General features: G+C 48.0%; 1 protein-coding gene across 3 annotated transcripts in view; it reads left to right on the forward strand.

Moving 5' to 3' along the window:
* DLG3 (discs large MAGUK scaffold protein 3) overlaps positions 1-27751 on the forward strand; it is a 59126-nt gene that overhangs the window by 1744 nt on the left and 29631 nt on the right. The window contains exons 2-8 of one of the 3 annotated variants that reach the window (XM_089536163.1): positions 557-688; positions 2818-2969; positions 5342-5488; positions 23251-23304; positions 25050-25100; positions 26445-26569; positions 27098-27267. In XM_089536163.1, coding sequence (XP_089392289.1) covers positions 557-688; positions 2818-2969; positions 5342-5488; positions 23251-23304; positions 25050-25100; positions 26445-26569; positions 27098-27267 — 831 coding nt within the window. Of the gene's footprint in view, positions 1-556; positions 689-2817; positions 2970-5341; positions 5489-11424; positions 12554-23250; positions 23305-25049; positions 25101-26444; positions 26570-27097; positions 27268-27751 lie in introns of those variants that run through there. The other 2 variants (XM_089536164.1, XM_089536165.1) reach the window with 2 other exon arrangements.

The following is a 27751-nucleotide window of genomic DNA, read 5'->3' on the forward strand; positions in this document are numbered from 1 at the left end:
TGTGGGGCAGCCAAGGCCTTGACCCACACAGACGCTGAATCCTGACCCGGCACCCATCTCAAACCCCCTTCCCAAAAGGAGAGGAAACGGAGAGGTTTCCCTTTGCTTTGCAAAGATTTCATTTCAGGACAAGGTGGACAATACACTTTCACCTATAGTTTTTTGTGGGTTTTTCGGTCTATGTGGCCACATGACCCCAAAACCCTACAAAAAGCGATGCATGCCGGCCATGAAAGCCTTCGACTTCACAGACTTTCCCCTCTTTGTATGCTTTGCTCTTGGGGTGGGTTGCCATAATCAGAAAAGATTTAAAGATATGTGATAGCAACAAATACACAAACATTCCAAAATCCTAAAAACATCCCCAAATCCCAAGCGCTTCTGGTCCTGAGCATTTGGGATAAGGGAGGCTCAACACCTAGCATTTTGTATGGGAAGGGAAGGGTATATTCTGCTGCCTGGGTGTGCCCACCAAAAAGGCCCTTCTGGTTTGGGGTTGCCTGGCGCTTGGGTGCACACGGGCACATGCTTTTAAGCTCTGGCCTTGCCTTGACAGATACTCAGAGAGCTGCGGAGATCCTCGCTCGGTACCAAGGCGTCTTTCGTTCCCCGGCAGAACAGCCTTTGCAAGTCTCCATCGAGAAAGTGCTTCATATCTTCCAGAGCGAACTCTTCCAGGCATTGCTGGGTAAGGATGGCTTGAAATTGCAGAGAAAGAGAGTACTTGGCACTGTTTGGGGGCTGGCACCTCTGAACCTGTAGGACCTTTTCTTTATCCTTACACTTTATCCTTATGTTCCCTTTAAAATAACATCTCCATGGTTGCCCCCTTTATTCCTTACATCTCTCATTCAATAGGTCCCCTCTCTTTTATTTTATTTGATAGTGAAAATTGAGTCTTTTCCAAAAGCCACACTGGCTGGGCCAATTTTTGGGAGTTGTAGTGCCCCAAAGTGATTTTTCCCATGCTCTGCTAAAAGGAAAAGCATAGTGAACAAAGACCTCAGCCTTTGCTAGTAGTTTAAGATTCCAAACCAATGAAGCCAAATACACTGTTGGGGGGAGAATAGATTTGCCATGCATGGCCCTTTGGGAACCTTATTCTGGCGTAAATCCTTGTGGGTTGCCATGCGCTTTCTCCAATAAATGGAGCATGATCTCAAGCGTTTTCAGACGCGGATGTTCAGAGTGTAAACATGGCTGGAATGTTGGCACAGAGAGCGACCGGATGCTGAGAAAAGTCCTGGAGGGGACCGTTGTGTTATTAACCCCGGCCGGCCGTTGAACAAAAGTGTGGGCTATTACACAAGCCTCCTGGCAGGGAGGAAGGTGGTCATCTGACTGGACAAGGAGACCCTAATCCCCGAAAGCTGGCGCCCGAGCAAATCTGCCCCTCCGTCTTAAAGGTCTTTGGCAACAGTGCTCCAAAAAGGTTCGTTTTTCAAAAACCTGGGAAGGATTTGCAAAGAGGTTTTTGGTTTCTCTCTGTATGTGTGTGTTTTTATAACAAGTCGAGGACATCTTCCAGGAGGGAAAAAAAGAGCAGCCATTTCCCCAAAAGCCCCCCAGAGAGTTTAGGGGCCAAGGGGAAGAAACTGCACGCTTTAGCTGGACTTTGCAAGGATGCAGACCTCCTTTCTTTGGTCTCTGCAAAGGGATCTTTTGCATGAAGGGGTCTGTGGTTCCCTATTGCGTAAAGGGGGCAGGATGATGGGAGGTGCAACCATTGTAGACCCTCCTGCAGCTCCCCAGGAATGTGGGACCCTCCCAGTCCCTGGCCTTGCAAACAGAGGGAGAGTCTGGGCCTCTCCTCCTTCCTTCGTTCCTCCCTTCCTTTGTCTTCCCTCCCTACTTTTTCTGGCTGGGTTGGCTTGAACTTTGCCTCCTTGCAAGTACAATACTTTCAAGGGAGGAAATACAGTATTAGTTGTTCCCTTCCCTTCTTTTTGCAAAGATGAAGACTCTTGACATGCACCATGGACATGTAGAAAGTTCCCTCTCCAGGGCTTCGGTGGAGCTTACTTCCAAGAAAGCATGGCAATAATAATAATAATAACAACAACAACAACAACAACAACAACAACAATACTTTTATTTTTTTACTCCACCTCTCCATCAGGATTGAGGCGGTTTACAATAAAAATCCACACAATACAACAATAATCCCAGTTATTCCCTCCCTCCCCTAAATCATCAATTAAACTCATTTAAACATTAAAATAATGCATTAAAATAAGCAGGGAGCAGCTGGGGTTTGGTTCCAGGATCCCTAGTGGGTAACAAAATCTGTGGATGCTCAAGTCCCATTAAATATAAGGGCAGAGCAAAAATGGTGTCCCTTGTATAAAATGGCAAAACCAAGGTTTGCTATTTGGAATTGATACTCTTTTAAAAATACTTTCAAGCTGTGGATGCTGGAATCCATGGATTAAAAAATCCATGGATTAGGAGGGCCAACTGTATTTACTTTATGCTTATAGTTTGTAGTTTGCCAAGGTCGTTGCCTTCTCTGCCAAAGAGTGCTGGTGCCTCACAAAACTACAAATCCCAGGGTTGTGTAGGATTGACTGGGGTCAAAACTATATTGCTTCTAAAACCGTAGATGCATCTTTAGATGGACTTTAAGATACCTCTGGGCTCTGTGATTCTGTGACCGTTGAATGCAACGACAATTGACTGGCCTTTGCTCCAGTCCTCCAGGGCTTGGTGTCCATCTGTTTTAGGCCAATGGATTCATCATCTGCCAAAGGGAGAAGGGTCACCTTCATCTTCTGAAGCAGCTTTGGTTGAATTTTCCATGGGTGTCACTTCTTACAGATATCCAGGAGTGTTATGAGCTGAGCCTGCTCTCCACCTGCAAGAAGGATGGGAGGACATCTCCGGAGGTGGCTCCTCTGCCTAAGACCCAAGGCGACGCTGGCCCAAAGACCTGCCTGGAGAACCATGACCACAGCCCTCAGGCCTTGCAGGTGAGAAGGTGCGCTGCTCCAAGGGGACCCAGGGGGAGGATGGGGACTGTAGGCACCTTCCATGGGGAGAAAGGCAAGAGAGCTAGGACCAAAATGCCAGCACACCTGAGCCTGCGGCTCAGGACATAGGTCTTAGAAGAAGCATCTCAACATTTTAGAATGGGAAGAAAAGTTTGACAGTAAAAGAGATGCTGCCTTGGAATATAGTGCAGAGTGACCAGGCATCCTTCTTTACCAGGACATGTCCTACATTTCAACTTCAGCTCCTGGAGGGATTCCAAAATGTCCTCCATTCGGAGTGACCAAGCGTTCTTCTTTTCCATGACTTGTCCTACATTTCAACCTTCTGTCCTAGTCTAATTCCAAAAGGTCCTCCATTCAGGGTCTCTTTGCATGACATGTCCTACATTTCAGCCTTTTGTCCAGGAGGAGTTTCAAAATGGCCTCCATTCTGAGCATGACTAAGAAGCATGCATTTACATTTCTGTGAGAGCTTTTAGCTTTTCTTTGGTCACGCCTAACATTTTTCTTGCGTGTCCTTTGCATTCTTTTTGAATGTCCTCCTTTGTGGTTAGAACATCTGGGGTCACCCCGATGTAGTGGAGTCTCCTTTGGAGGTTTTTAAACCATCGGTCGGCGGTGCTTGGATTGTGTCTTTCTGCGTGGCAGAATTGGGTCTGGAAAGGGGTCTCCTCCAATTCTAAGACTCAAAAGCTGAGAAGCCCCGTAATGGTGGTGTCAATGGGAAGAGGGTCATGGCTGTCTAGGAACTACAAGGAGGTAGGATTGGGACCACAAGAGGGTTGGATTTGGTCCTCAGCCCTGCTTTCTAGGATTGCAGTGCCCAAAGTACATTTGCAAGCTGATTTTGGAACATGGTGCAATCCCCCTTTGCTCTCAGCATCCATTTATAAGCCTCCTTGAGTCCCGAAAATGAAGGGAAGTGGAAGAGCGGGTGAAGGGACAGAGATGGCAGTAGCAGCAATGACTGGGATTAGGAAATTGCAAACCCCCCAGATTTCAGGTGCTGGAATAGAAGCTAGATTTACACAGCCTTTGCAGTCTTTGCAAACCCTGCAGAAATCCTGCAGACTATGCAAACCTCATCTAAAACAATATTAGCCACGGAAAAACCTAGGATTGCTCTAAGCTGGAGCCCACTTTAAAGCACAAAACAACAGCTCCGTTCAGTTGGAGAGAGGTTTGCAGTTCTGGTCGCTGGAGGGCAGTGCAGACAGCCATTGTCCCTGTCGCTGGCATCCAATGATGATATCCAGGCCGTTGTTGTCGTCCTCCTCCTTCCTTATCAAAGAGGCAAGCAATGCTCTCCAAAAAACCAAAATCTGGCTCAGGGTCAGAATCAGCCATGTCTTTCTCCCCAGTCTGAGTACAAGAATGGGAACTGGATCCCACTATTGACGACTATTGATGCAATAATATTATATTCAGTAATATTCTATACCTGCGGTGCTCAATCTATGGGTTGCGACCCCTTTCGGGGTTGAATGGCCCTTTCACAGGGGTTGCCTAAGACCATTTGAAAACACATGTTTTTGATGGTCTTAGGAACCGAGACGAAAATAATTTTATGGTTGGGGGTCACCTCAACATAAGGAACTGTATTAAAGTGTCGCGGCATTAGGAAGGTTAAGAACCACTGCTCTATACCACTCATGCAATAATATTATATTCAGAAATATTCTATACTATTCATGCAATAATGTTCTTTTTAATAATATTCTATACTAGTGGTTCCCAAACTTTGGCCCTCCACATGTTTTGGACTTCAGCTCCCAGAGTTTCTTGAGCATCCACAGATTCTGTAATAATAATAGTAATAATAATAATATTGCCCCATTATATTTAATGGGACTTGAGCATCCACAGATTTTGCTATCTATACAGGATCCTGGAACCAAAACCCAGCAGATACCAAGGGCCCATTGTAGCAGTGATGATGATGATGATGCCCCATTGTATTTAATGAGACTTGAGCATCCACAGATTTTGCTATTCATGGAGGGTCCTGGGACCAAACCCCAGCGGATACCAAGGGCCCTCTGTAGACAGTTGCTTTCCCAAAAGGCAAATGGTGCCGAATGCACCTGGAACAGGTGTGTTTGTGTCCTTGTGCGCAGAGCACAAACCTGGCTCCTTGCCTGCTGCCCATCCACAGCCCAGGCCTGAGGACCCCTTGTTGCTTGTCTCCCCGAAGCGCCTTACACCCCCAAATCTGTGACAGCTGCCGGTGTGACGGGAGGGCAGTGCGAGTCATGATGCATCTTCCGCTCAGCAGAAGAAGCCGCCTTCCTCACCATGGTTTCTGGGCTGCTTTCCTCGCCTTCAGCTTTCCATTCTGTTTGATGTTCCAGGAGAAGTTGCAAGGACGGGCGGCTTGGAGCCAGGAGGATGCTTCGGGGCCAGGGCCGCCGCGGCTGGTGAGGGTGACCCAGAGCAAGAGCGAGGTGCCAAAGCGTGTCTGCAACCTGGCGGTGGGCATTTCCAGCTCCTTGCCCAAGGTGAGCCTCATGGCAGCCCAGAGCATGGGTGGGCATCTTTCCAGGGTGCTTGAATGGTGCATTCCTCCACGGCTCAAAGGGGATTGACTACATGACCCTTGGGGTCCCTTCCAACTCTGTCTGTGTCCGACAAATAATCCAGCTTCAATCACTGTGGCTCAATCCTATGGGATTCTGGGAAGTGTGATTTGTTGCGGCGCCGAAGCAAAACTCAGACTGAGCCGTGGCGGTTAAAGCGGTGCCAAACTGGATTATTTCTGCAGTGCGGATGCTTCCCATGGGGAGGGAGTTTCCCAATTTGGGAGCAGCCCCTGAAAAAGCCCTGTCTTCCATAATATTGATTGATTGATTGATTGATTGATTGACTTTATTATGGTATTTATCAGAGCAGCTTATAATTATTATTTTTTAATTAGACGGTTCCCTGGCCTCAGGCTTACAGTCTAAAAAGACACAATACAAAATAATAATAATAATAATAGGCCATCTGAGCTTCCCAATTTTGGAGCAACCATTGAGAAGGCCCTGTCTTCCGTAATAATAATAATAATAATAATAATAATAATAATGGTCTGCTTTCAAATTGTGAAACTTGCTCCCAGGAGAAGCTCAATGGCCCCTTGTCTGCTTTCTTTCTACCGCTTTGCAAAGACCTTTTTTATTTTATGCAGTTTGTTTTTGATTTATATTGTCGCAGAATTGTCTTTGAATGGTGTGCGTTGTGCTTTCACTGTATTTTACTATACTTGAATGCATTTTGAAACTGTTGTAAAGGAGTGGTTTTTGACAGTGTTTTGTCTCTTTGACAGTTTCCTAACTTTTGTATCGTTGGTTCTTGCTCTCTTTGGTTTTAATTTGTTGCAGTATAATGAGAAAGTATGTAAAGAGGAGATGATGATGATGTATGCATGCATGTATGTATGTATGTAAAGAGATGATGATGATGTATGTATGTAAAGAGATGATGATGATTATCATCATCATCATCTTGTAGTGCCTTTGAGACTCACCGAAAGAAAGAAGTTGGCAGCAGAAGCTTTCCTAGACTTCAGTCTGCTTCCTCAGATGCATTTTGGTACAATGAGGAAGGCTATCTTAACTTGGGTTTTTGCTTGTGAGACGAAGCAGGTTCTTCGTTCAGAACCTTTGCTGGGCATCCTTCTGCTTTCCCTGGCTCTCGGCTCCATCCTTCGACTGCCAGGCCTTTGAAGAAAGGATGGCGGCGTCTGTTTTGTGGTGGTTTGTGCTAATTCAGTTGCATAGTAGCAGAAAACAAGTGCAGTCTGCAGGGAAGTCTCCAGTCTTTGCTGGAGGTTGTGCAGACCTGGGCCGCCATCTCAGAGCCTGGTGCAAGAGATAACCCCAGATTAATATGTTCTCTCCAGCACAGTTCTGTTGGAGGTTAACCATAGAGTTGTGCTGGAGGAGCTAGAAGTTCCTAGAGAAAGCACTTCTCAAGGCATTTGTAGGTCTATGGCATGATTCTATGATCAACCTCTGGCAGATGTTGACCACAGATGGAGCACCTGGAGATTCCTAGAGAGGTGTTCCCTTAGGTAAAAAGAACAGAATAAATAATAGTAATAATAATAATAATAATATAAATTACAGAGGGATTGATTCAGTCAATGAAGCCACCCTGAATTTGCAAGACCTGAGCAGGGCTGCTCCTAACTGGGTCTCTTGGAGGTCTCTCATGGGACAGACCAGTAAAACTAGTAACAATCTCCATGGCACTGGGGAAGGGGAAGGGGGAGGGAGTGTGGGGCTGGCCGCTAGGCCACGCATGGATCCCCGAAGCCTTGCCGATTCACGTGGGCTCCTTCCATCCTTTCCCCCGCTGCCTGCCATGTTCCTGCTGCTGCTTAGCAACCCAGCTGCTGTCTGCAATTGAGCCAGGAGGAGACAGACTGCAACCGGAGTGGCATGAATGTGCATGCGCACTTGCGTGCAGCGGGGGAGACAGCAGGCTTAGGATCGGGCCTGGGAGCCCTCCTTGCGTGTTCCCACTTAAAAAATGAATGCCACCCACGCGGCGTTGGTGGCCCGGTGGGTGTTTGTCTCGGCTGACTCAGGGTGCGGTGGCAGAATGGGCTGTGAGCTTCATGCCTTTGGACAGGACAGCAGCCATCTTTGCAAGCCTGAGGAGAGGCTGATGTGCGTGTGCTTCTTTCTGGGTGCACCTACATTGTGGAAATGATGCACTTTGGTACCACTTTAAGTGCTGCGGCGCCAAACTATAACATCCTGGGGTCTGTGGTTTTGCAAGGTCTTCCGCCTTCTTTGACCAAAGAGCGCATGCGCCAAGCTATAGATCCCAGGTTTCTGTAGGATGCACCCATGACCCTTAAAGTGGGGTCAAACTGGATTATTTCTACAGTGCAAATGCACCCTTTCTCTCATTGGCTCCATATGCACTGCAGAAATAATCCAGTTTGACACCACTTTAACTTGCCATAGCTCAGTGCCTTGGAATTCTGGGAATTCCACTCAGTTGTTTTGTTTTATGCGCATGTCCTTCTTTATTCAGAAAGGTAACCAAGTGAATGAAGTCTGTCTCACTAAAAACAAGAGAGCGTCCTGTAGCTAAATTAAAGGCTAAACAGATGTACTGGGATGCAATCTTTCCTAGTGCAGTGGTTTAAGCATTGGACTATGACTCTGGAGACCAGGGTTCGAGTCCCGGCTCAGATGTGGAAACCCCTGGGTGACTTTGACCAAGTCACACTCTCTCAGCCTCAGAGGATGGCAATGGCAACCCCTTTCAAAAAAGACTTGCCAAGAAAACCCCATGATAGGTTCGCCACAAGTCGGAAACTTTTAGAGACCTGTGGTCCTATAAGAAATCATAATTGCCAGAATCCCATAGCATTGAGCCATGGCAGTTAAAGTGGTGCCAGACTGGATTATTTCTTGCAGTGCGGATGCAGCCTCTTTAATTTTGTCCTCCCTCCAGGCTTATTTATTTCTCTCCTTCTTGCTCCAATTTCTCTCCCCTTCTTCAAGGGGATCCAGGGAGCTTGCAGCTGCAGAGTTAAAATTAAACTTGTGCAGATTGGGTGCCTTCGCCAGCGCTGCATCTCTGTGGCATCGCTTTCTAAATTTGCCCTCCTTGACATCGCAGTCTTTGCTTCCTCCAAAGATATTTCCCAAAGTCCTCCACGAAGCCCCCTCAACGGGGAGTCTCTTAAAATAACAGCCCAGTCATCTTAGGCTAAAAGGGGGGTTTCCTTTTTTAGGGGATCTGCAAGCCAGAATGGAAGGGGAATGAGGGAGGCGTCACGAAAAATGGAATGGTAGCCATGCTGGCCATCATCATCATCATCATCATCAGTGTTGCATGGAGACTTTTGTTGGGCCAAGCAGGCAGGAAAATGGCATGCAAGGTTTCGAGATTCACAGATCTCTTTGCCAAGCAAGGGGTTGTTTAAAACCAGCCACAGGGAAGAGGGAAAAGTTCTAGGGAAAAGGTGTCCTAAAAGGTGGAGACACTCCTGGAAACAGGATTATGTAGGTTTAGGATTGTGACTGCCTTCCATGATGTCTCTGTTGAGTTGTGCGTTTGTGATTGCATTGCTCTGCGAACAAATTCCCATTTGGTCTGTCTCACCAAAAGCAAGAGAGAGTCCTATGGCTAAATTAAAGGCTAAAGAAATGTATTGGGATGTATTGGTGTTCATGGTGTGGTGGTTTGAGCATTGGACTGTGACTCTGGAGACCTGGATTCAATTCCCTGCTCAGCCATGAAACCCATAGGGTGACCTTGGCCAAGTCACACTCTCTCAGCCTCAGGGTATGGCAATGGCAATCCCCCCTCTAAAGAAAACCCCTGTGATAGGTTCACCTTAGGGTTGCCATAAATCGGAAACGATTTGAAGGCACCCAACAGCAAGAAGCTTTCATGGACTAAACCCAACTTCATCAGATGCCTCTGTACATCTGATAAAATCCTATGTAGATTACGTGATCTTTCCATGAAATCAAATGTTATAGTTTTAAAAGTAGCACAAGACTATTTGGCATTGTTTCCTACATACAGTATCTGTCGACTTGCCACGCAGGGATACTGTTATGGAGTTTTGCTGTTGTGGATTTGAAGATGGGGGTCTCAGACCCCAAGGTTTGGGGTCTGCTGGGGGGCTCCTCCTCATCTTTGCTGCATCAGTCCAGGGCAATGTATTGGAGGACGTAGACAAGGGCTTTTCAACTTATAGTCGAGTATATACAATATATATGGACCCCCCAGTTATGGCATACGCTCCCCTTAGAAGCCCAATTGGCACCTACATTGCATTTATTCCATCGCCAAATGAAAACATGGTTACAGTTGGCCCTCCATATCCATGGATTTTTAAACCCAGTGTATAAAATGCAAATATAAATTGAGCAATTAGATTCTAATTTATTCAGAAAAATAAATGAGGGATGCCTTATGACTCAGGGACACAAGCCACTTTTGGTTGCATCCTCTGAAATGCCATCTTGCACCCTTTGTGGGTGCTGGGCACCCCAGGTTGGGTACCCAGCGGTGTAGGAGATGGGATATAAATACAGTATTCTATTTAATTAATGAATCTCTGGCAAATAGGTGTTGGCCTCTGGGTGATGAATTTCCCCCATTGTAACCCCCTTGTAAGATGTCAGCTGTGCAGAGGAGGATGCCCTCTGGGTCTGTGGCAGAGCCATGCAAATTGCTGAAGCTCCTTTCCCCTTTGGGGTGAAGGTGGCATAAGGGTTTTTTGAGGAAAAATGGAGCAATGGTTTCCCTGTGCCTTTAAGACACCTCTGCTGCTGCAATTCGGTTTGCCCATCTGATTGGCTAAGAGGTGAGTGGGCACGGAGTTGGGGGGGAGCAGCCATTCAGAAATCTGTTGCGTTGCCCCCCTCCCTTAAAGGAGACAGTGCAAGGGGCTGGGAAGGAGGAACTGCCTGGCTTTGGCTTCCCAAAAGGATCTGAGCATCCACAACATGGATGCCATCCTGAACCCTTGCCCCTCAAACATCCCAGGGCATCATGTCTGCTTGGAGAGAGTGAATTGAGACCAAGAGATTCCTAGGGAGGAAGGAGCAAGAGTCCTGCCCTGTATCCTTCCTGGCAACCTTGGTTGCAGGAGGGCATTCCGCAGCTGTGTGGGTATCGTTTTGTGCTATCCCTTCACATGCTAGGGCTTTTGTATATCCTTTCACAGCACATTCATTGCATGCTCTACCTTCCTGGAGTCCTTTTGAATTACATAGGTATAGTATAATTCCACAAATCAGCATCCTGTGGGAATCCTAGGGTTTGGAGTTGAAGGAGAAGGTACTTAGAAGCTGGGCCAAAATTAACAATATTCCCCAAGGATGCCAGCCACAGATGCCGGCCAAACGTCAGGAATAAACTCTTCTCGAACATGGCCACATAGCCTGAAAAACCCACAAAGAATACTATGGGTGCCTTCAACTTTACATTTAACAAAATGAATTTTAACACAGAGAAATGTAAGGCACTGCACTTAGGCAGAAAAAAATGAAATGCATAGATATAGGATGGGGGACGCCTGGTTGAACAAGACGACATGCAAAAGGGATCTAGGAGTCCTAGCAGACCACATGTTTCAGTCCTAGTAGACCACTCCACACCTCCTTCAGTCCTGTCCTCCCTTGCAGGGTGGTTGTAAGGACAGGACAAGGGTGAAAGAAAGGACATGTGGGAGAGAGGGGCTCTGTTTGTGGGGCTACCCAGAGACCCCCCACCCCACCCCACCCCAGTGGAGGTCACCCTCTGGGGCTGTGCCTTTAAGGGCCCCCTGCTTTCCAGGCCAGGATTGGCTGCAGAAGAAGAGGGAGGCTGGAGAGAGAAAGGGGGAAGGAAGGAAGGAAGGAAGGAAGGAAGGAAGGAAGGAAGGAAAGAAAGAAAGAAAGAAAGAAAGAAAGAAAGAAAAGAAAAGAAAAGAAAGAAGAGAGGAAGAAAAAGGTAGAGGAAGGTAGAGGAAGGCAGGCAGGCAGGAAGAAAAGAAGAGAGAAAAAAGAGGAAGAAAAAGGTAGAGGAAGGGAGGAAGGAAGGAAGGAAGGAAGGGGCAGGCAGGCAGGCATTGCTCCCCTTTCCTCCACTCTCATCTTCCAGAGGACCAAATGCAGCATCCTCCAGAGAGAGAGTGAAGCAGCCGCCTCACCTCCCCCCCACAGGACCTCCCAGGCAAAAGAGGAGGCGTGGGCAGAAGCCCCCAGCCTCTCCATCCCTCCTTCCCTCCCTCCCTCCATCCTTCCCTCCTCCTCTTTCCTCCTCCTCCTCCTCTTCTTCTTCCCTCCCTCCAATCCAGCTTGGCAGGGACCGAAGGGCTGGGTGATGCAGCGCTGCCACTGCCTCCATCGCTGCTGCCGTGAGGATGAGGAGGAGGAAGACGTGGTAGCTGGGAGGAAGAGGAGCAGGACCACGGCCCTGAAGAGGAGGAGGATGAGGATGGTGGGGATGAAGACGGCGGCGGTACTGGTGATGATGCCAAGGCGCCTCTGGAGGTAACTGGGCTCTGGAGTGTTGCGCTCTCACCAGCCCCAGCTGGGCAGAAGAGGAAGAGGAAGAAGAGGAGAAGGAAGGACCCATCCCTGCCTCCCCTCCTTTGTCTCCGGTGCCCCCCAACCTCTGGGACCATGCACAAGCATCACCACTGCTGCCGCTGCCCAGAATGCTACGAAGTGACACGGATGGCGGCCCTCCGGAGGATGGAGCCCCCCAGCTACGGAGAATGGCAGCAGCAGGAGCAGTATGTCAGCGGCGGAGGGGGCTACGGGGGCTATGCGTCGCAGACCCTCCCCTCCCAAGCTGGAGGAGGGGGAGGCGGAGGTGGGGTGGCCACCCCCACGGCCCGCACCAAAGGAAAGCTCATCCCCACCTCTAGGGATAATGTGCCCCCTCCGGCACCCCCCAAACAGAGCCAGGCCAAGACCTGTGGGGCTGGCACCGGCGCAGGGGGCATCATCGGAGGCGGCGGCAGCTGTGGGGGCATGGGCACCCCCAAAATGAATGGCAACAGCCCCGGCTGGTGGCCCGAGTGCACCTGCTCGAACCGCGACTGGTATGAACAGGTGGGTGCTGTCTTCTTCCAAGGAAGGAAGGTGGTCTTGGGTGGCCACCTTGCCCCCATCTTCTTGGGGTCCAAGGAAAAGGCCCTGCCATGGTTGACAAGGGAGCAAATTGCCTCACGGTGCCCACTTTGCCACCTGCCATCCCTCGTGCCACATGGCCACTCTTGACAGAATGGGCATCGCTTTCTCTCTCCCCTTTGGGTCTCCTTCTCTCCTCTTCTTATGTAAGCTCACTCGGGCATCACTTTGCCCCTTGCCTCCTGGCCATAAGTGAATGTGTGGGTAGGCACTGATAGTCTTCCTCCTCCACCCCCCATGGTCCTTAATCCCCCCCCTCAAAAAAAACCTTGCCAGCCAGATGAGCAGAGAAAATGGGTGGAGATGAGCCTGCATGGCAAGGCAGTAAAATGGAGGCTTGGTCCATCCACCACCTTGCCAGCGCGTGCCATGCTCTTTCACAGCTGCCACCTTCCAGAGAGGCTCCTACCTCATTTGGCACCTTTGCCAACCTCTCTTGGAGGTGAAGGGAGGGCAAGAGGGGTCCTGTGATGGTGGTAGTGGTGGGAATGATAGCAAAGACCCATCCCCAGCAGGAACCTATGTTGGCACCTTGGCAATGCAGTGTCCTCACTTCGCCTGAATCCTTCTCCCTCCTCCATCTTTTTTTGCCATCTTCTTGCACCCACTCCTTCCACGCTGTGCCCCTTCATGCCAACCCTAGTCAGCTCCAGGTGCCAAGGGGTGTCATTTTAGGGGGGAGGTGGTCTGCTGCGTTTGCCTTCCCTTTGCTCCCCATTGCTGTCAGATGGGAGCCAGAATGCCCCAATATCCTTCCCAAGATGGCAGTGGCAAGATGTGTATGCATGGCAAGGCAGCAGCAGTGGTGGTGGTGGGGGCTGGAGACAAGATAGACAGACAGACAGGAGGGGAAGAGCTCCTGTCTTTTGCAGTCCAGCAGCACCAGCCATAGTGGAAAGGAAGGAAGGAAGGAGACAGGGCGAGGGGCATTTTGGTGCAAATGGGTTGAGATTGGTTGTTGTTTTTCAGAAGCAGGGTGCAGCCCCCCACCCAGCCATCAGCCAGAAAAGAGGGGAGAATAGGAGGCCAGGGTGGGTGGGTGGCAGTGGGCTCACAGCATGAAGCACATCTCTCTGCATGCCTGCAGAATACGCCATGTTAGGCAGAGTGTGCCTGAGCCATGTGCTGGAGGGATGGAGGGATAAATGGGGAAGAAGGTGGCATTGCTCATCAGTGTGTGTGCGTGTCTGTGTATGTGGGGGTGGTGGCAAATGTGTGGGCAGTGGGCTTTGCCATCTCAGACAAGGAAAAGCCAGGGAGCTATCCTCTCTCTTTCTCTTTCTCTCTCACTCTCTCTCTGTGCCCCTGCCAGGCTGACAAGTCATCGGGGACTGGAGTGCCCGGGGGTGGCTCCTGGCGTTACCTGCAATTGCTTGCCAAGCATCAGAAGCATGTGTGGTGTGTGTGTGTTGGGGGGGTGTCTTGATGCGTTGTAGGCACAGAGATACAGGGAAGGGTTTGCTTTGCCCCCTTTTTCTCCGCCACACGTGTGTGGGAGCGTGTGCGCTCAGCGGAGGGGATGTTTCCGGGCACTGATCCGCACGCCTTCACCTTCTGGGACCGGCTGACACAGAGGCACTTCACTGACTCAGGGTCTCTTGTGGGGTGGGGGGCAAAAAGGGGGCACACTCACCGCTTCTTTCCCCAATTCTGCCTCCCCGAGACCCTTGTACGCCTCGCCTGCCTCCATCTCCCTGGTTACCATGTTATTCCCTCTTCTCTTTTTCACTCCTCTCCATCTTGGCCTTCCTTGCCCTCTGGTTTGCCATTTTCTTTTTTGGGAGGGAAGATGGAGAAGAGGCCTGGGCAGAAGGCCTTTCTCTGAAAGGACTCCATGGCCTACCTCTCCTGCTCTTTCTCTGTGTCAAGCCCACTGGGGTTCATTTTCTTTTCTGGAGGACAGATTCAGTATCTGGGAGGAAAGGTCTGGTGCCATTCTAGAGTGCAGATCTTGAGAACAGCCTCTTTTCCCTCTCCATTGCATTCCTTCCCCAGCCACCTTATCTTTGGAAAAATTCTGCAGCTAGGCGATCCAGGTTCTGCTAGCAGAACAGATTGCAGAACCTGAGCTGATGAAAGTAGAATGTGGTGGTGGTGGTGATGATGATGATGATGATGCCTGGGAAGCAGAGCAGACGCCATTGCATTCCCGGAGCCTTGGAGGCCTGGGGAAGGAGGAGGCTGGCGAGGAAAGGAAGGAAAACTAGCAGACATCTACCTTTCCTCCATCTTTGTCAAGCCAGCTTGCAGCAGGGCCCAGGTTGTGGGGGCAGATCTAAAGGAAAGTTGCCGAGGGACGGAGTGTGTGTGTGCATGCAGTGAAGATCTGAACATGTGGCTTCTGCTCCATGTTCCAGCATTTTGAAAGGTGCTTTTGAGGCAGCAAACACTACCTGCTGTGTGTTTCATCCATTCTGTTCCAGTGGCCACAGAAGGGTTTGTGTTGCATCCGACAGTGTAACCAGACTTCCCAGTTTGTCCCATGAAGGCTCTTTAAGGTTGACCCAGCCTTCCATCCTACTGTAGGTCACTAAAATGAGTCCCCAGCTTGTTGGGGGCAACTGGCTTACACTTTGTAAACCGCTTAGGACAGCAGTTCTCAACCTATGGGTCGCAACCCCTTTAGGGGTCACAGGGGTCACCTAAGACCATTGTAAAACACATATTATGAAAATAGCAATGAAAATAATTGTATGGTTGGGGGTCACCATGACATGAGGAACTGTATTAAAGGGTGGCATTAGGAAGGTTGAGAACCACTGGCTTAGGGAGTGCTGAGTTCATTGAAAAGGGGAATAGAAACATAACTGCGATTGCTATTGCTGCCCTTGGTCAAATCCCATGGAATGAGGTCAAAGGAGCAAGGAGTGATGGTAATGATGGAATTGCCTCTTACCCTTGGCTTCTAAAGGATGGCAATGCCAGTCGCTCCTGAAATGCTTCTGTGGTCCCATCACAACCTGTGACCCTCTGGATGTTCTTGGATGATAGGTCCTCTCATCCCAGACCATTGGCCCACTTGTGGTGGGGATGATGGGAAAGGCAAGGGCCCATTAATGCTGGGGACCCAAAGGTCTTCTTCCTTGGTTACAAGGCTGGGCTTTTCTTTTGGTTGTTTGGAGGTTGTCTTGGTGCAACCTGTATGCACTACCCAAGACTGAGGTCTGCTGGAGTGGGACAAGAGTCCTCCTATGCATCCCATTTGTGTATTTGTGTGAAATATGGAAGCCGTTCTGGAAAACCCTTCCCAACTGGTGCCCATGCTGGTATCCTTTAGGCACCAGGTCAGAACATGGCTTTTTATTCAAGCCTTTGGGGCCTAATTGTTTTTAATCCCTGCGTTACTGTTGACTCTGTTTTAAATTGTTTTAATGGCTTCTTGATCGTTGTCAAATGGTTTAATCTGCCTTTAGTCTTTCGAAGCAGCTCGTATTGTTTTAACCTGCTCTGAAATGATTTTGTTATACGCCACGCACCTGAGACCCTCAGAAATAGGGAGCGATGGGAATATTTTAATTGATGGATAATGAATAAACCTCAGTTCTTGGCTTGATGTTGTATGAATAGCTTCTGACACGGCGGATGGAGGGAAGGGTTTGCCCATGGCCTTGTGTCCTCCTTATGGATTTTCCCAGAGGACTTTGGCCACTGGGAGAAACAGACTGGTGCCTTGATAGGCTCACCTTGACCTAAACTAGAGGAGGAAACTGCAACCCTCCAGATTTTGTTGGATTACAGTTCCCAGCATTGCTCAACCTAAACTAGCCGGAGGACTCTTGGAATATCTAGACGTTTGCAGGATATCCACTCCTGTCTAATCCATCTTGGCCTAAGCCAAGGGTGGGCAATGGCTGGCGCTCACTCCCATGTCAGTGGGACAGTGAATCCAGGTTTCTGCTCAGATGTTAGTGGAGATGTCCAAGGTACTGAACTATATTTCCCCAGACATACATTCAGCATCTTGACTAGCTCCTTTGGTGCTATCCAAACCAAAATGGATTTATCACTTGATGCTGGATCCACCAGTGACCACTGGTCTGGGGCCTGGTTTTCTGTCCCTGAAACCCTCTGATGACCACACAGTTGGGCAAAATTGGGTGACTGCAAACCTGAAGTATCTAGGAATCCTCTTCTGCTTTTGAAAAAAACTTGGGGAGTGGTGGTATTTTGTATCTAAAATAGCTAGGGGAATATATGGCTTATACGTGGCTCAGCCATGGAGACCTTCTGGGTGACTGTGGGCAAGTCGCACTCTCTCAGCCCCAGATGATGGCAATGGCAAACCCCATCTGAAGAAACTCATGATAGGTTCACCTTAGGGTTGCCATAAATCAAAAAGGACTTGGAGGCACACAACAACAAAGGGGGATTAGAAGATGGATTGGCATTTCTGGAAGCCTCATTTTGGCCAGCCGAAGGGTGGACAGGGCAGCATGGAAAGGCTCTGGGGTCAGGAAAACAGCCTTGCAGTGGTCATTCCTTGGTCCAATCCATATTCTAAGGTGCTGGTTTCCACATGCCAGTTGCTTTCAATGTTGGAGCTTCCTGGCCCTCACAAAAACCCCTGCAAAATGTAATCAAGGCAGCCAGGTTGAAAGGGGCAGTTGTTAGAGATTGTGGGTGCAAATAAGGTTTTTCCTCGTTTTGCACACATGTGCCATGTGCTGCAGGGTGTGTGTGTGTGTGTGTGAGAGAGAGAGAGATGGAGAGTGTATGGGGGAGCTTCACATCGGTTGACCTGATTTTCCAGGTACAAAGTGTTTTCAGGGATAAAGAGGAGTCCTGAGAATTTGGGTAGGAGATGGGGGTGTGGGTGTGAGTGTGCGCATGGGTGTTGGGGTGTCTCTCGGGCCTCCTGGCGCCAAGGCTGGCCTTCCCAGGTTGCCTGAGGCAAAAGGAGTGGGTAGCCAAGGAAGAAATGTGGCATTAGGAGGCTGGCGTAGATTTGGGAGGGGGCGGCAGAGTAGGGGATTTGGGGTGAGGATGGAGCTCTGTGCACAAAGACGGAGACCCCCGCCACTAGCGAGTGGGCAGCTGTCAAATTGGCCAGGGGCTGGTTACCATGATGCCCTGGTGGTGTGCCACGTGGGGTCATCCTTGGGAGGGTACCACTATTACCTTGGGGATGGGGAAGGATTGCCGAGGGAAGGGATGGGGAGGTGGGAAGGTTGGCAGGGTGAGGTTGCTATGGCTACTCGCCTTCCTCTTCAGGAGCAGCAGCAGCGTTGAGATGCTGCGCTGGGAAGGTGGAGGCGGAGAAAGAGGGGGTGCAATGGCGCGTGGGGTGTGGGATGGGGAAAACGGGGTGGCAGGAGCGGAGAGAAGAAGCCAGACCAGTCTGGGGGTGGCCCAGTGGGAGGAAGACACCTTTCCTTCCCTGGCATGGGAGCAACCAAGCCTGGACAGTGGCATTAGTGGCAAAGGCAGGGAGGGTCAAGGCAGAGGCCTTGCAGAAGGAGCAGCATTGGCAATGCAAGGGATGCAACCCTGTGTATGGATGCATGAGCGCCTGGACAGATGGATGGTGTGCCCTCTCTTCACCGCTGCTCCGTATGTTGTGTGCCAGGCAGGGCGCTTGCCGTGACGGGTTCATTCCAGCAACGGCTGTGACTCAGAGAGCATGGATGCCCCCCACTTCATGCCCGCCAATGCCCTCGCCACATCCATTTTAAAGCATTTCCAGGAGGTGGGGAGCAAGGGAGCAACTTCTCTGGACTGGCCCTCAATGGCCTGGGATCCCTCTTTGCTCTTGGTCATAATTTTCTGGAGTGGTTGAGACCAGGGTCCAAATCCCAGCTTGGCTGTGGAAAGCCCACTCAGGATGGTAATGGTAAACCTCCTCTGAACCAGTCTTGCCCATGGTAGGTTCACCTTAGGGTTGCCATGAGTCAGAAATGACTTGAAGACACACAACAATAGCAACAACTACAACATCTCTCTCCATCTTTTATGATTTATTTATTTGATTTCTATCCTGCCTTTTTTCCGACGGGACCCAAGGCAGCTCACAATAACAATTCTAAAAACATTGTGCCATAAAACAATTAAAACATCAACTAAAAACAGTATAACATTACAAACATTGGGGAGAACATTTGGGGTGTCTTGTGAGCGCATTGGTTTCCTTAGTCTAAAGGCCCGTCGTTTCTCCAAGAAGATGCCAAGAGCTATGCCACGTGGATTTTGTTCAGCAGCCTCCATTTCCAAATTATTATTATTATTATTATTATTATTATTATTATTATTAACCTTTATTTATAAAGCGCTGTAAATTTACACAGCGCTGTACATACAATCTTTTTAATTGGACGGTTTTATCCTCCCTTGGCCAGGACCGCAGAATATTCCCACTAAATCCTGGCCCAAGAGGAGGCTGAAAAGCAGGTGGGCCACTTCATCTCTCTGAGACTTATTGCTTACTGATTTTATATAGAAACTCATGCTACTCCAAGGTCCTGCCTTAGTCCCACCAATGCTTTCAGGTCACTACAAGGGGATCGGTTGCTTTTGCAATCCCAGCTCTGCCAGTGTGTAAAGTCCGCTTCGGAATAATCAGGCTAGTTCCCAAATTGGGTAGCTTTGTGTCCTTTGCAGATTGGATCAGTGCTTGCTTGGCTCCATTCCTCTTCTTCAGAAAAGTATTGTAGGCTGGCCTTTGCACGGGACAGGGTTATCTCTCACCCCTTTTATGGCAGACTTTGGATTCATGGCCTCTTCCCAACCAGCCAACCTGGCCTTGTCCGCACTTGCCCCAAAGGTAAATCCCATCGGCTCTGGCCTTGGCTTCCAAGTCTTGGTGCCGGTGCCACCTTCGCCGTGCCTTTTCTCCCGTCGAGCTGCAAGGAAAGCGGCATGATGGTGCCAGAGCCTTAAGAGCAGACTTTCTGGATCGGAAGGAGGCCCATCTGCCTGGCTTTTGGTAGCCAAGTGGGCTACTGGCAGATGGCTCCGGAAGTCCCACAGCCGGACTGGAAGCTTCCTGCCTCGCCCCCTCAGCATTCAGGAGCCGGAGGTTGCATGAGTCCAGGCTGGGAAAGGTACACTGGTTTTTTTTTTTTACTATAGATAGATCCCAGAATCTCCCGCATGACATGGCCGGCTGGGGATTTTGGGAGTTGTGGACAAAAATGGAAGTTTTCCAGGATATCTATCTATCTGTCATCTATTTTGCAGACTGTCTATCCTCTGTCTGTCTGTCTCTCTCTCTCTATTTTCTAAGCTATGTATTCAATCTGTCTGTCTGTCTATCTATCTATCTATCTATCTATCTATCTATCTATCTATCTGTTTTCTTGTCTGTCTATCTATCTATCATCTGTTTATTTTCTAGGCTATATATTCAGTCTGTCTATCTAGAGCTGTCTATCCATAGATCTATCAATCTATTGTCTGCCTGTCTGTCTTCAGTCTGTGTGTCTGTCTGTCTCGCTGTCTGTCTCTATTGTCTGTCTCCATCTATCTATCTATCTATCTATCTATCTATCTATCATCTATCTATTATATATTTTGTTTCCTGAGCAGTATAGGATATTACCTTAACACCAGATCAAACTTTTTGCCAATTTAGCCCAAGATCACCTAATTTGACAAAGCAGAGAGGGGTATTTTTTGGAATCTGTCATCCAGACCCTCACCATATATATATATGGAGATGAGGCTGGATAGCAGATTCCTATACACACACACACACACACACACACACACACACGAATCTGATTTTCGTGTGTGTGTGTGTGTGTGTGTGTATGTATCTCCTGGAGATGATGCTGATCCAACTTGGGCCTCCTGCCTTTAAAGCTGAAGTGTGGGCATAAATACCATAGATAAGTAAATCAATAAAGCCACACTGGTCCTTTTCCTGTGCCTTTCTTCTGAACTGAAGGTGGTTGGTTATTAAATAGGTTAAATAATCAGTGAATTTCTTGCAAAAGTGAGACAGTCCCAAGCCGCCCCTCTGGACCGACATACTCTTCCAGGGCCTTCTCAGTGGCTTCTTTGTGTCGGTGAAACTCCCTTCCAAGCAAAGTGAGATTGATGCTGTTCTGGTTATTGATTTATTTTATGTATTATTTATTTCATTTGTATGTTAACCTTCTCTTGCCAGGCAAAGGCATTTTCCTTCAAGCAGGGCTATGGGCAGCAACTGGCTGCTGAAGAAGGGGCTTTTAATGGGAGCAAGCTGCCTTGTGCTTGTTTTTGAACTGAAACGTCCTTTATATTGACATTGTTTTTAATTGATATGTCCTTTATATTGGTGTTGTTTTTAATTTGCTCATGATTTCATTTGCTTTGGTGGCCTATTCCTGCATGGCAAAGGGGTTTTGGACTTCTCGACCCTTGAGATCTCTTTCCAACTCTATGACCCTATGCTTTACTATGGGATTTTGCTAAGTGTCGTTGCAATCTTATACTGGGTTGCATTTTAGTTTGCGTCTGTTGCCTTGAATCCCAGAACAAAAGGACAGAAATTAAATTGCTAAGGGAGGAAAGAGATACCCCAGCTGCCAACACCAAGTCATAAGGCCCCAGCCCTGCAGAGGCTTGAAAAATATGAATTTCACAGACGCAGGCAGCCCATCATCTTGACCTTCTCCTGCATTTGCCTGTCTTGCTAGCCTCTCTGTTTTGCTGGCATCCCTCTTTTCCTCCCTCCTTCTCTGTGCTATGTTCATTTCTGGAGCTTTCCCCCCAGCTCCAAATCCTATAGAAAGCCCCCCAGACCTCAGGGTTTCAGCATCTTCTTGGCTGCACCGGAGAAACCAGGCCAAGATGGGCATCTTTTGGCTGGGTCCTGAGTGCCGCCTCGAGCATCGCAAAGAGATTGAATGAGCAAGAAGAATAGGAGGCAGCCTTTTGGATGGAAAGGAAAGTGACAGGACATTGTAAGACGCAGCTGCATCCTTGGGCAGAAACAACTTGCCCTCCACCTCCAGGCAGGAGAAATTATCTTCCAACCTCTTGCAGAATCCAGGGCACCATTGGATGACCATCCTCTGCCTTTGTGGTACAATGGCCCTATTACTTCCCCCAACATAGGCATCAACGCCACACACACACACAGCATGGCCATTTTCTCCTTCAACCCATGCCACCCCGCGTCCCTCCTTGGAAACAAGGAACCCCTTTTATCCCAGCGTTGGCAAGGCTAGCGTTGGCAAGCATGCATCCCCATTTTGTTGTGAAGTCTCTCAAATTCCCTTTTCTTTTAGTCCAGTGTTTTACAAAATTTGGCCCGCCAGATGTTTTGGACTTCAGCTCCCAGAATTCCTGACTGTTAGCCAAGCTAGCTGAGGCCTCTGGGAGTTGAAGTCCCAGCTTGCTCCATCCTCAGAATGACATCCCTTCAAGTGTTTAACCTGGAAGACCAAAACACTGTATTTGGACCATTAATGGAAGGTGGTGGACTCGCCTTGGTTGGGGATTTTGAAGCAGAGGTTGGATTGTGGCCTCCTCTTAGAAGTGCTTTAGAGGTGGATGAATTTCAACACGGAGAAATGTAATGGTGGAAAAATGAAATGCACAGATCTAGGATGGGGGACACCTGGCTTAAGGAGACTTATATGTGTGAAAGGCATCTAAGAGTCCAAGTAGATCACAAGTTGAACATGAGTCAACAGTGTGATGCAGCAGCTAAAAAGGCTAATGCGATTCTAGGCTGCATCAATAGAAGTATAGGTCAAGATCAAGGGAAGTAATAGTGCCACTCTATTCTGCTTTGGTCAGGCCTCACTTGGAATAATCAGGTGTCCAGTTCTGGGCAAAACAACTTAAAAAGGATGTGGTCAAATTGGAGCATGTCCAAAGGAGGGCCTGGAAACCATGAAGGCCTATGAGAAAAGACTGAGGGAGCTGGGGATGTTTAGCCTGGAGAAGAGATGGTTAAGGGGTGATATGAGAGCCCTGCTTAAGTATTTGAAGGGATGTCATATTGAGGATGAAGTAAACTTGTTTTCTGCTGCTCCAGAGAATAGGACCTAATGGAGCAATGGATGCATGCTTCAGAAAAAGAGATTCCACCAAAATGGTGACAGGTCTGGAAACCATAAAGCCCAGTGAGAAGAGACTCAGGGAGCTGGGGATGTTTCGCCTGGGGAAGAGAAGCTTAAAAGGGAACATGATGTTAGCCTTGTTTAAATATCTGAAAGGATGTCATATTGAGGATGGAGTGAGCTTGTTTTCTGCTGCTCCAGAGAACAGAACCCAGAACAATGGATGCAAGCTACAGGGAAAGAGATTCCACCTCAACATTAGGAAGAAGTTCCTGACAATAAGAGTTGTTTGACAATGGGAGATGCTCCCTTGAAATGTAGTGGAGTCTCCTTTGGAGGTCTTTAAACACAGGCTTTGATTGAGAGTTCCTGCATGGCAGGATAGGGTTGGACTGGATGGCCCTTCCAACTCTAGGATTCTATGATTCTCTGGATTCATTGCACTGGCAGAAGTGGGTTAGACTAGCTGGCCCTTGGGGTCCCTTTTGGTTCTATGGAGCCCATGAAACTCATTGTTGGGGGACCTGGCCTCGCTTGGCCTGGCAGGTCAGAAGAGCTGACCAACAGCCTTGGCTTTGATGGAAGAAGGCTGGGTGACCGATGGTGTGTCTCGTGTCTCTCTCTTTCCAGGCCAGTCCCTCGCCCATCATTGTCAACACGGATACCCTGGAGCCCACCCTCTCCGTAAGTCTCTCTCCAACTTACTATTTATTATTTAGTTTAACATTCATATCAATAAAGAAAGTAGTCAGAAAAGGAATCATGCGGTATACTGGCGCCCAAATATTACAATCCCCTCGATTGCAATATAATCGATATTTGTCTGTCTTCAGTGAATCTCCTAGAAGGCCTTCTTTTTTATTTATGAAGATCAACATGTTTCTCCAAGGCTGACCCATCTCTTGAGATCCATGCCTGGGTTTTGGCATCTCTCTTGTCTTTACGAAGAACAGCAAGCGACTAGATGCTGACTTCTAGGTGTTTTTTTAAATGAGATTCAAAAAAATATATATCTGAAACATTGCAATTTAACCAATTTAAACCGCAACTCCCGGAGGCAGTTCCCACATTGTGTCGGAAGAGGGCAATGCGGGAACTATGGAGAGGGCAACAGAAACAGACTTGGGAGCCATATGCGTTTTGTCCGGCAAAGGCATTTTGACTGGAATTTTCCAAAATCCGTGTCACTTTTAAAAATTAACCCTAAGGGTCTTTTTTCTTTTCCATGCTAAAAATGAATTTGTAATAGAGCCTCATCTTCTAGCATTGCAGCAATTTAAACTTCAGTTGAGCATTTAGAGATTTGGAGTTTAAGCTTCCAGAGCAAAGGGGAGAGCGAGTGACCCAAGGAATGGGAAGGCAGCAAATAAAAGGAGGTTTCTGGAAGTAAATGGCTTTCAGCGCCTCACTGTATCCAATGCTAGGAATTTGGGGACCGAAGGGGACTTTCCTTGGGGATGCACTGCCTCAGCTGCAAAGAGCACACGCTGGAGGCAGAAGCAACATGTTGTCGTGGTCATAATGTTCCTGGACAAAATTCAATATTGCTGTCTCTTGCCCCTTGGCCTTTTGAAAATATATATATGAGCACGGTGAGTAATCTGTCCCCAAATCGGAAGGACAGCCGGATCAAGAGAACATGCTGCATCAAAATAAATACCCGTCAGGTCCAGCAAAGAGTCCTAGATGCGAACATTTGAGGGGGAAGGATTTTTATTGGGGGGCACTCTATGCCCCAATCTGCCTCCCCCCGTGGCTACCCCTCCGCTCCAACCTCATTTAATAAATAAAGAAGTAATCTTTACAAAACTTGCTCCTTAAAATTGGTGCTTTAAAGGCAAAGCAAGCTACCTTTTCAGAAGTGTATAGTACTGTGTCCCCTAATAAAAAATCAACTATGAACCCGAACGGTTTGGTACCAATCCTAGCTCTTTGAATAAAGCCCCTCTTATATCTTCATAAAGGGAGCCTACAAGTAAATAATGGGTTAGGTCTTCAACTGTATTTGGGTCCACATGGGCAAACTCTTTCTTCCCAAGCGATCAGTTGATAATGCCCATGAACCACAGCCGAGGCCATTGATCGGCATTGGAGGGCTGTAAAGGTGTATCCCCATTGAAGTTAGTTACTGTATAAATATGGTGGGTCGGACATCTTGGTACGTAATTTGGCATATATATGAAATTGGGACTTCTGTTTGCGGAGGGCAACTGTTTGAACAGCAAGTTTGGGGTCTTGGAAGTTGAAAAAGCCATGAAAAGAACCATATGGCTGGAAATGGTAGAACATGGTCACTCTTGAACCCAGCCTCCATCTCCTTGCAACTGGAGAAAGCATGGGAAGCATGGACGACGTTCCTAGATTCCACGCTTTGTTGTTCTCCTAGGGAATGTATGCCTTTCTCAGCCTCCTCTGTTTTGCTCCCCCAGGTGAATGGCAGCGACGGGATGTTCAAATATGAAGAGATTGTCCTGGAAAGGGTGAGTGGCATTTTGCCAGGGACTCAGTGCCAGAGTTTCTGGTCCCTGGAATCATACTCTTGGAAGCCTTCCTCTCTCCATCTTTCTCTTTGGTTTCTGTTTTTGGACTGCAGCTCCTAGAATTTGATGTGCAGTTTGAGGGATTCCAGGAGACGCAGTCCAAAAAAGTAAAATATGCATCTTCAGGGCTGTTTTATCATCTTTCGTCTTCCAACCATGCAAGCAAATGCATTCTAGGGCTTCAGGTACAATCTCTCTGTCTGTGTGTATGCATACCGGTACGCCTTATTTAACAAAGTTAATGCCTTCCTGGGTATGACTTCTTTAGAGAAGAAGTCTCTAAAAGTCGTCTTCTTCTGGTACCAAATGAATACAGTAAGGATATAGATGTAGGTTCCTATACCACTAAAAAGAAGACCAGTGCAATATGTTTCAGCAAACATGTTATTCGAAACTGACAACGTGTGCATTTGGGAAATAAAACAACCAGGTCAGTTCAACATTTTGAACCTTCTGCAGGCTGAGTCTCCCTTTTCCAAAATCCCAAAATATTCCAAAATCCAGATTATTTTCCATGGGTGGCTGAGAGAGTAGCAATGCCTTTGCTTGCTGATGGTTCAGTGTACACAAACTTTCAAAGGAATTAAAAGTATTGTATGCATTTACCTTCAGGGTATATGGAACAGAAATGAATTTCGGGTTTAGAACTGGGTCCCATCTCCTAGATATCTCATTATGCATGTGCAAATATCCCAAAATCCCCCCAAAAAACTAAAACCCAAAACATGTCTGGTCCCAAACATTTTGCATAAGGAAGACTCGACTTGTAGAGACCACTTGAAGGCTTCTTTCAAAATGGATCCAAGGATGACCTTTCCTTTTGCCATTTTTGTGACGATTTCCATTTTGGCAAAGCAACTTCTAGGCCTAGGCTTTTTAAACATCTTGGAGGTGGCTGGTGGGGTAGGCTTAGCTGCCATTTATTGCCCCCCTTTTCTCTCTTGTTTTGCTGTTGCTGCATGCTCAGAAAAGGGCTGGAAAGGCTGTCTAGCTGGAGGTTTTTTAGCAGCATTGACTCAGGGAGGATGGAAAAACACAGATCTGCAGTTGCAACTTTCAGGTTGCAGAAGCATGTTTGCAGTAAGGCAGGGAGCATTTGAGGTTTTTCCCCACCAGGATTAGAGGCAGAAAACGCATTTCAAGCACAAGCAGATAGTGCCTTTGGAAGAACAAATCTCTTGCTGCCTTTCAATTGCTGCATTGTTCTGATTAATACAGATTCTCATCGGGAGGAGACTGTCTGGGTCTGTGCAAACATGCGTCAAGCTCCTGTCTTTTTTCCAGGGTAACTCTGGCCTCGGGTTTAGCATCGCCGGGGGCATCGATAACCCACATATTCCTGATGATCCCGGCATCTTCATCACCAAGATCATCCCAGGTGGAGCGGCTGCCATGGATGGGCGGCTGGGGTGAGTATTGCCCAGGTCTAGTACAGATTCCTATGGAGCCAAGCATGGATTCTGCCCCCATTATGACTTGGATGAAGAAGCACCCCAATGGTTTTGCTGGGACATATTGATCCCAGGTGTTTATTTCCTTGGCAGAAATATTAAAAAGCTCCCTATGCATCGGACTTGCCCAACGATAAAATGTTTCTGGATACAAATTCATGAGACCATTTGTAAAACACTTAATATATCGCATGACCGGTTGCCGGAGATATCCATACGTAACATGATGCATAAGATCCAAACACAGCTCAGAAAGAAGTGTTGGAAAAAATTATTTTATATAAAGTCTCACTAGCAAGAATTCTTTTAGCTCCAAAATTAAAATGATTAAATGTTTAAAAACCAAGCTGGTTTAAACCGTGGTTTAAAACACCAGCCTGATTTAAACCAACTGACCCTGGACTGAGGACTACCCTCTGTCTTGGGACCCTGGGGTTGAAGCCTTCCTCCTGATTCTCCTCCTCTTCCTCTTCCTCTTGCTCTCAGGGTGAATGACTGTGTCTTGCGGGTGAACGAAGTCGATGTCTCCGAAGTGGTCCACAGCAAAGCCGTGGAGGCGCTGAAGGAAGCTGGTCCAGTGGTCCGGCTCTTGGTGAGGCGGAGGCAGCCCCCGCCAGAGACCATCATGGAGGTCAACCTCATGAAGGGACCCAAAGGTGATGCTCTGGACTGGGGCCAGGGGTCCACTATGTATGGGAAGAGCAGCAACCATCTTTCCCTCCATGGAAAGCAAGCTGCTGCTTCTGGTTTTGGGAATCATAGAATCCTAGAGTTGGAAGAGACTCCAAAAAGGGCCCTGATCCAGTCCAACCCCATTCTTCTGCCATGCAGGAACTCACAATCAAAGCCTCCCCAACAAATGGCCATCTAGCCTCTGTTTAAAGACCTCCAAAGAAGGAGACTCCATCACTCTGCAAGGCAGCAACATCTTCCACTGTTGGACAGTTCTTTCACTGTCAGGAAGATCCTCCTAATGTTGAGCTGGAATCTCTTCTCCTGTAGTTTGCATCAATTGTTCCGTATCCTATTCTCTGGAGCAGCAGAAAACTTGCTCCACAGTTTTCTTTTCAGGATTTGGGGAAACAGTGGGGAGCCAAAAGGTTCCAAACAGCCACATTTTTGCAAACAGATATTTGTGGG

Source organism: Sceloporus occidentalis, unplaced genomic scaffold (assembly GCF_023333645.1).
Source record: "Sceloporus occidentalis isolate IW3139 unplaced genomic scaffold, rSceOcc1.0.p SCAF_8, whole genome shotgun sequence".
Taxonomy (NCBI): Eukaryota; Metazoa; Chordata; class Lepidosauria; order Squamata; family Phrynosomatidae; genus Sceloporus; species Sceloporus occidentalis.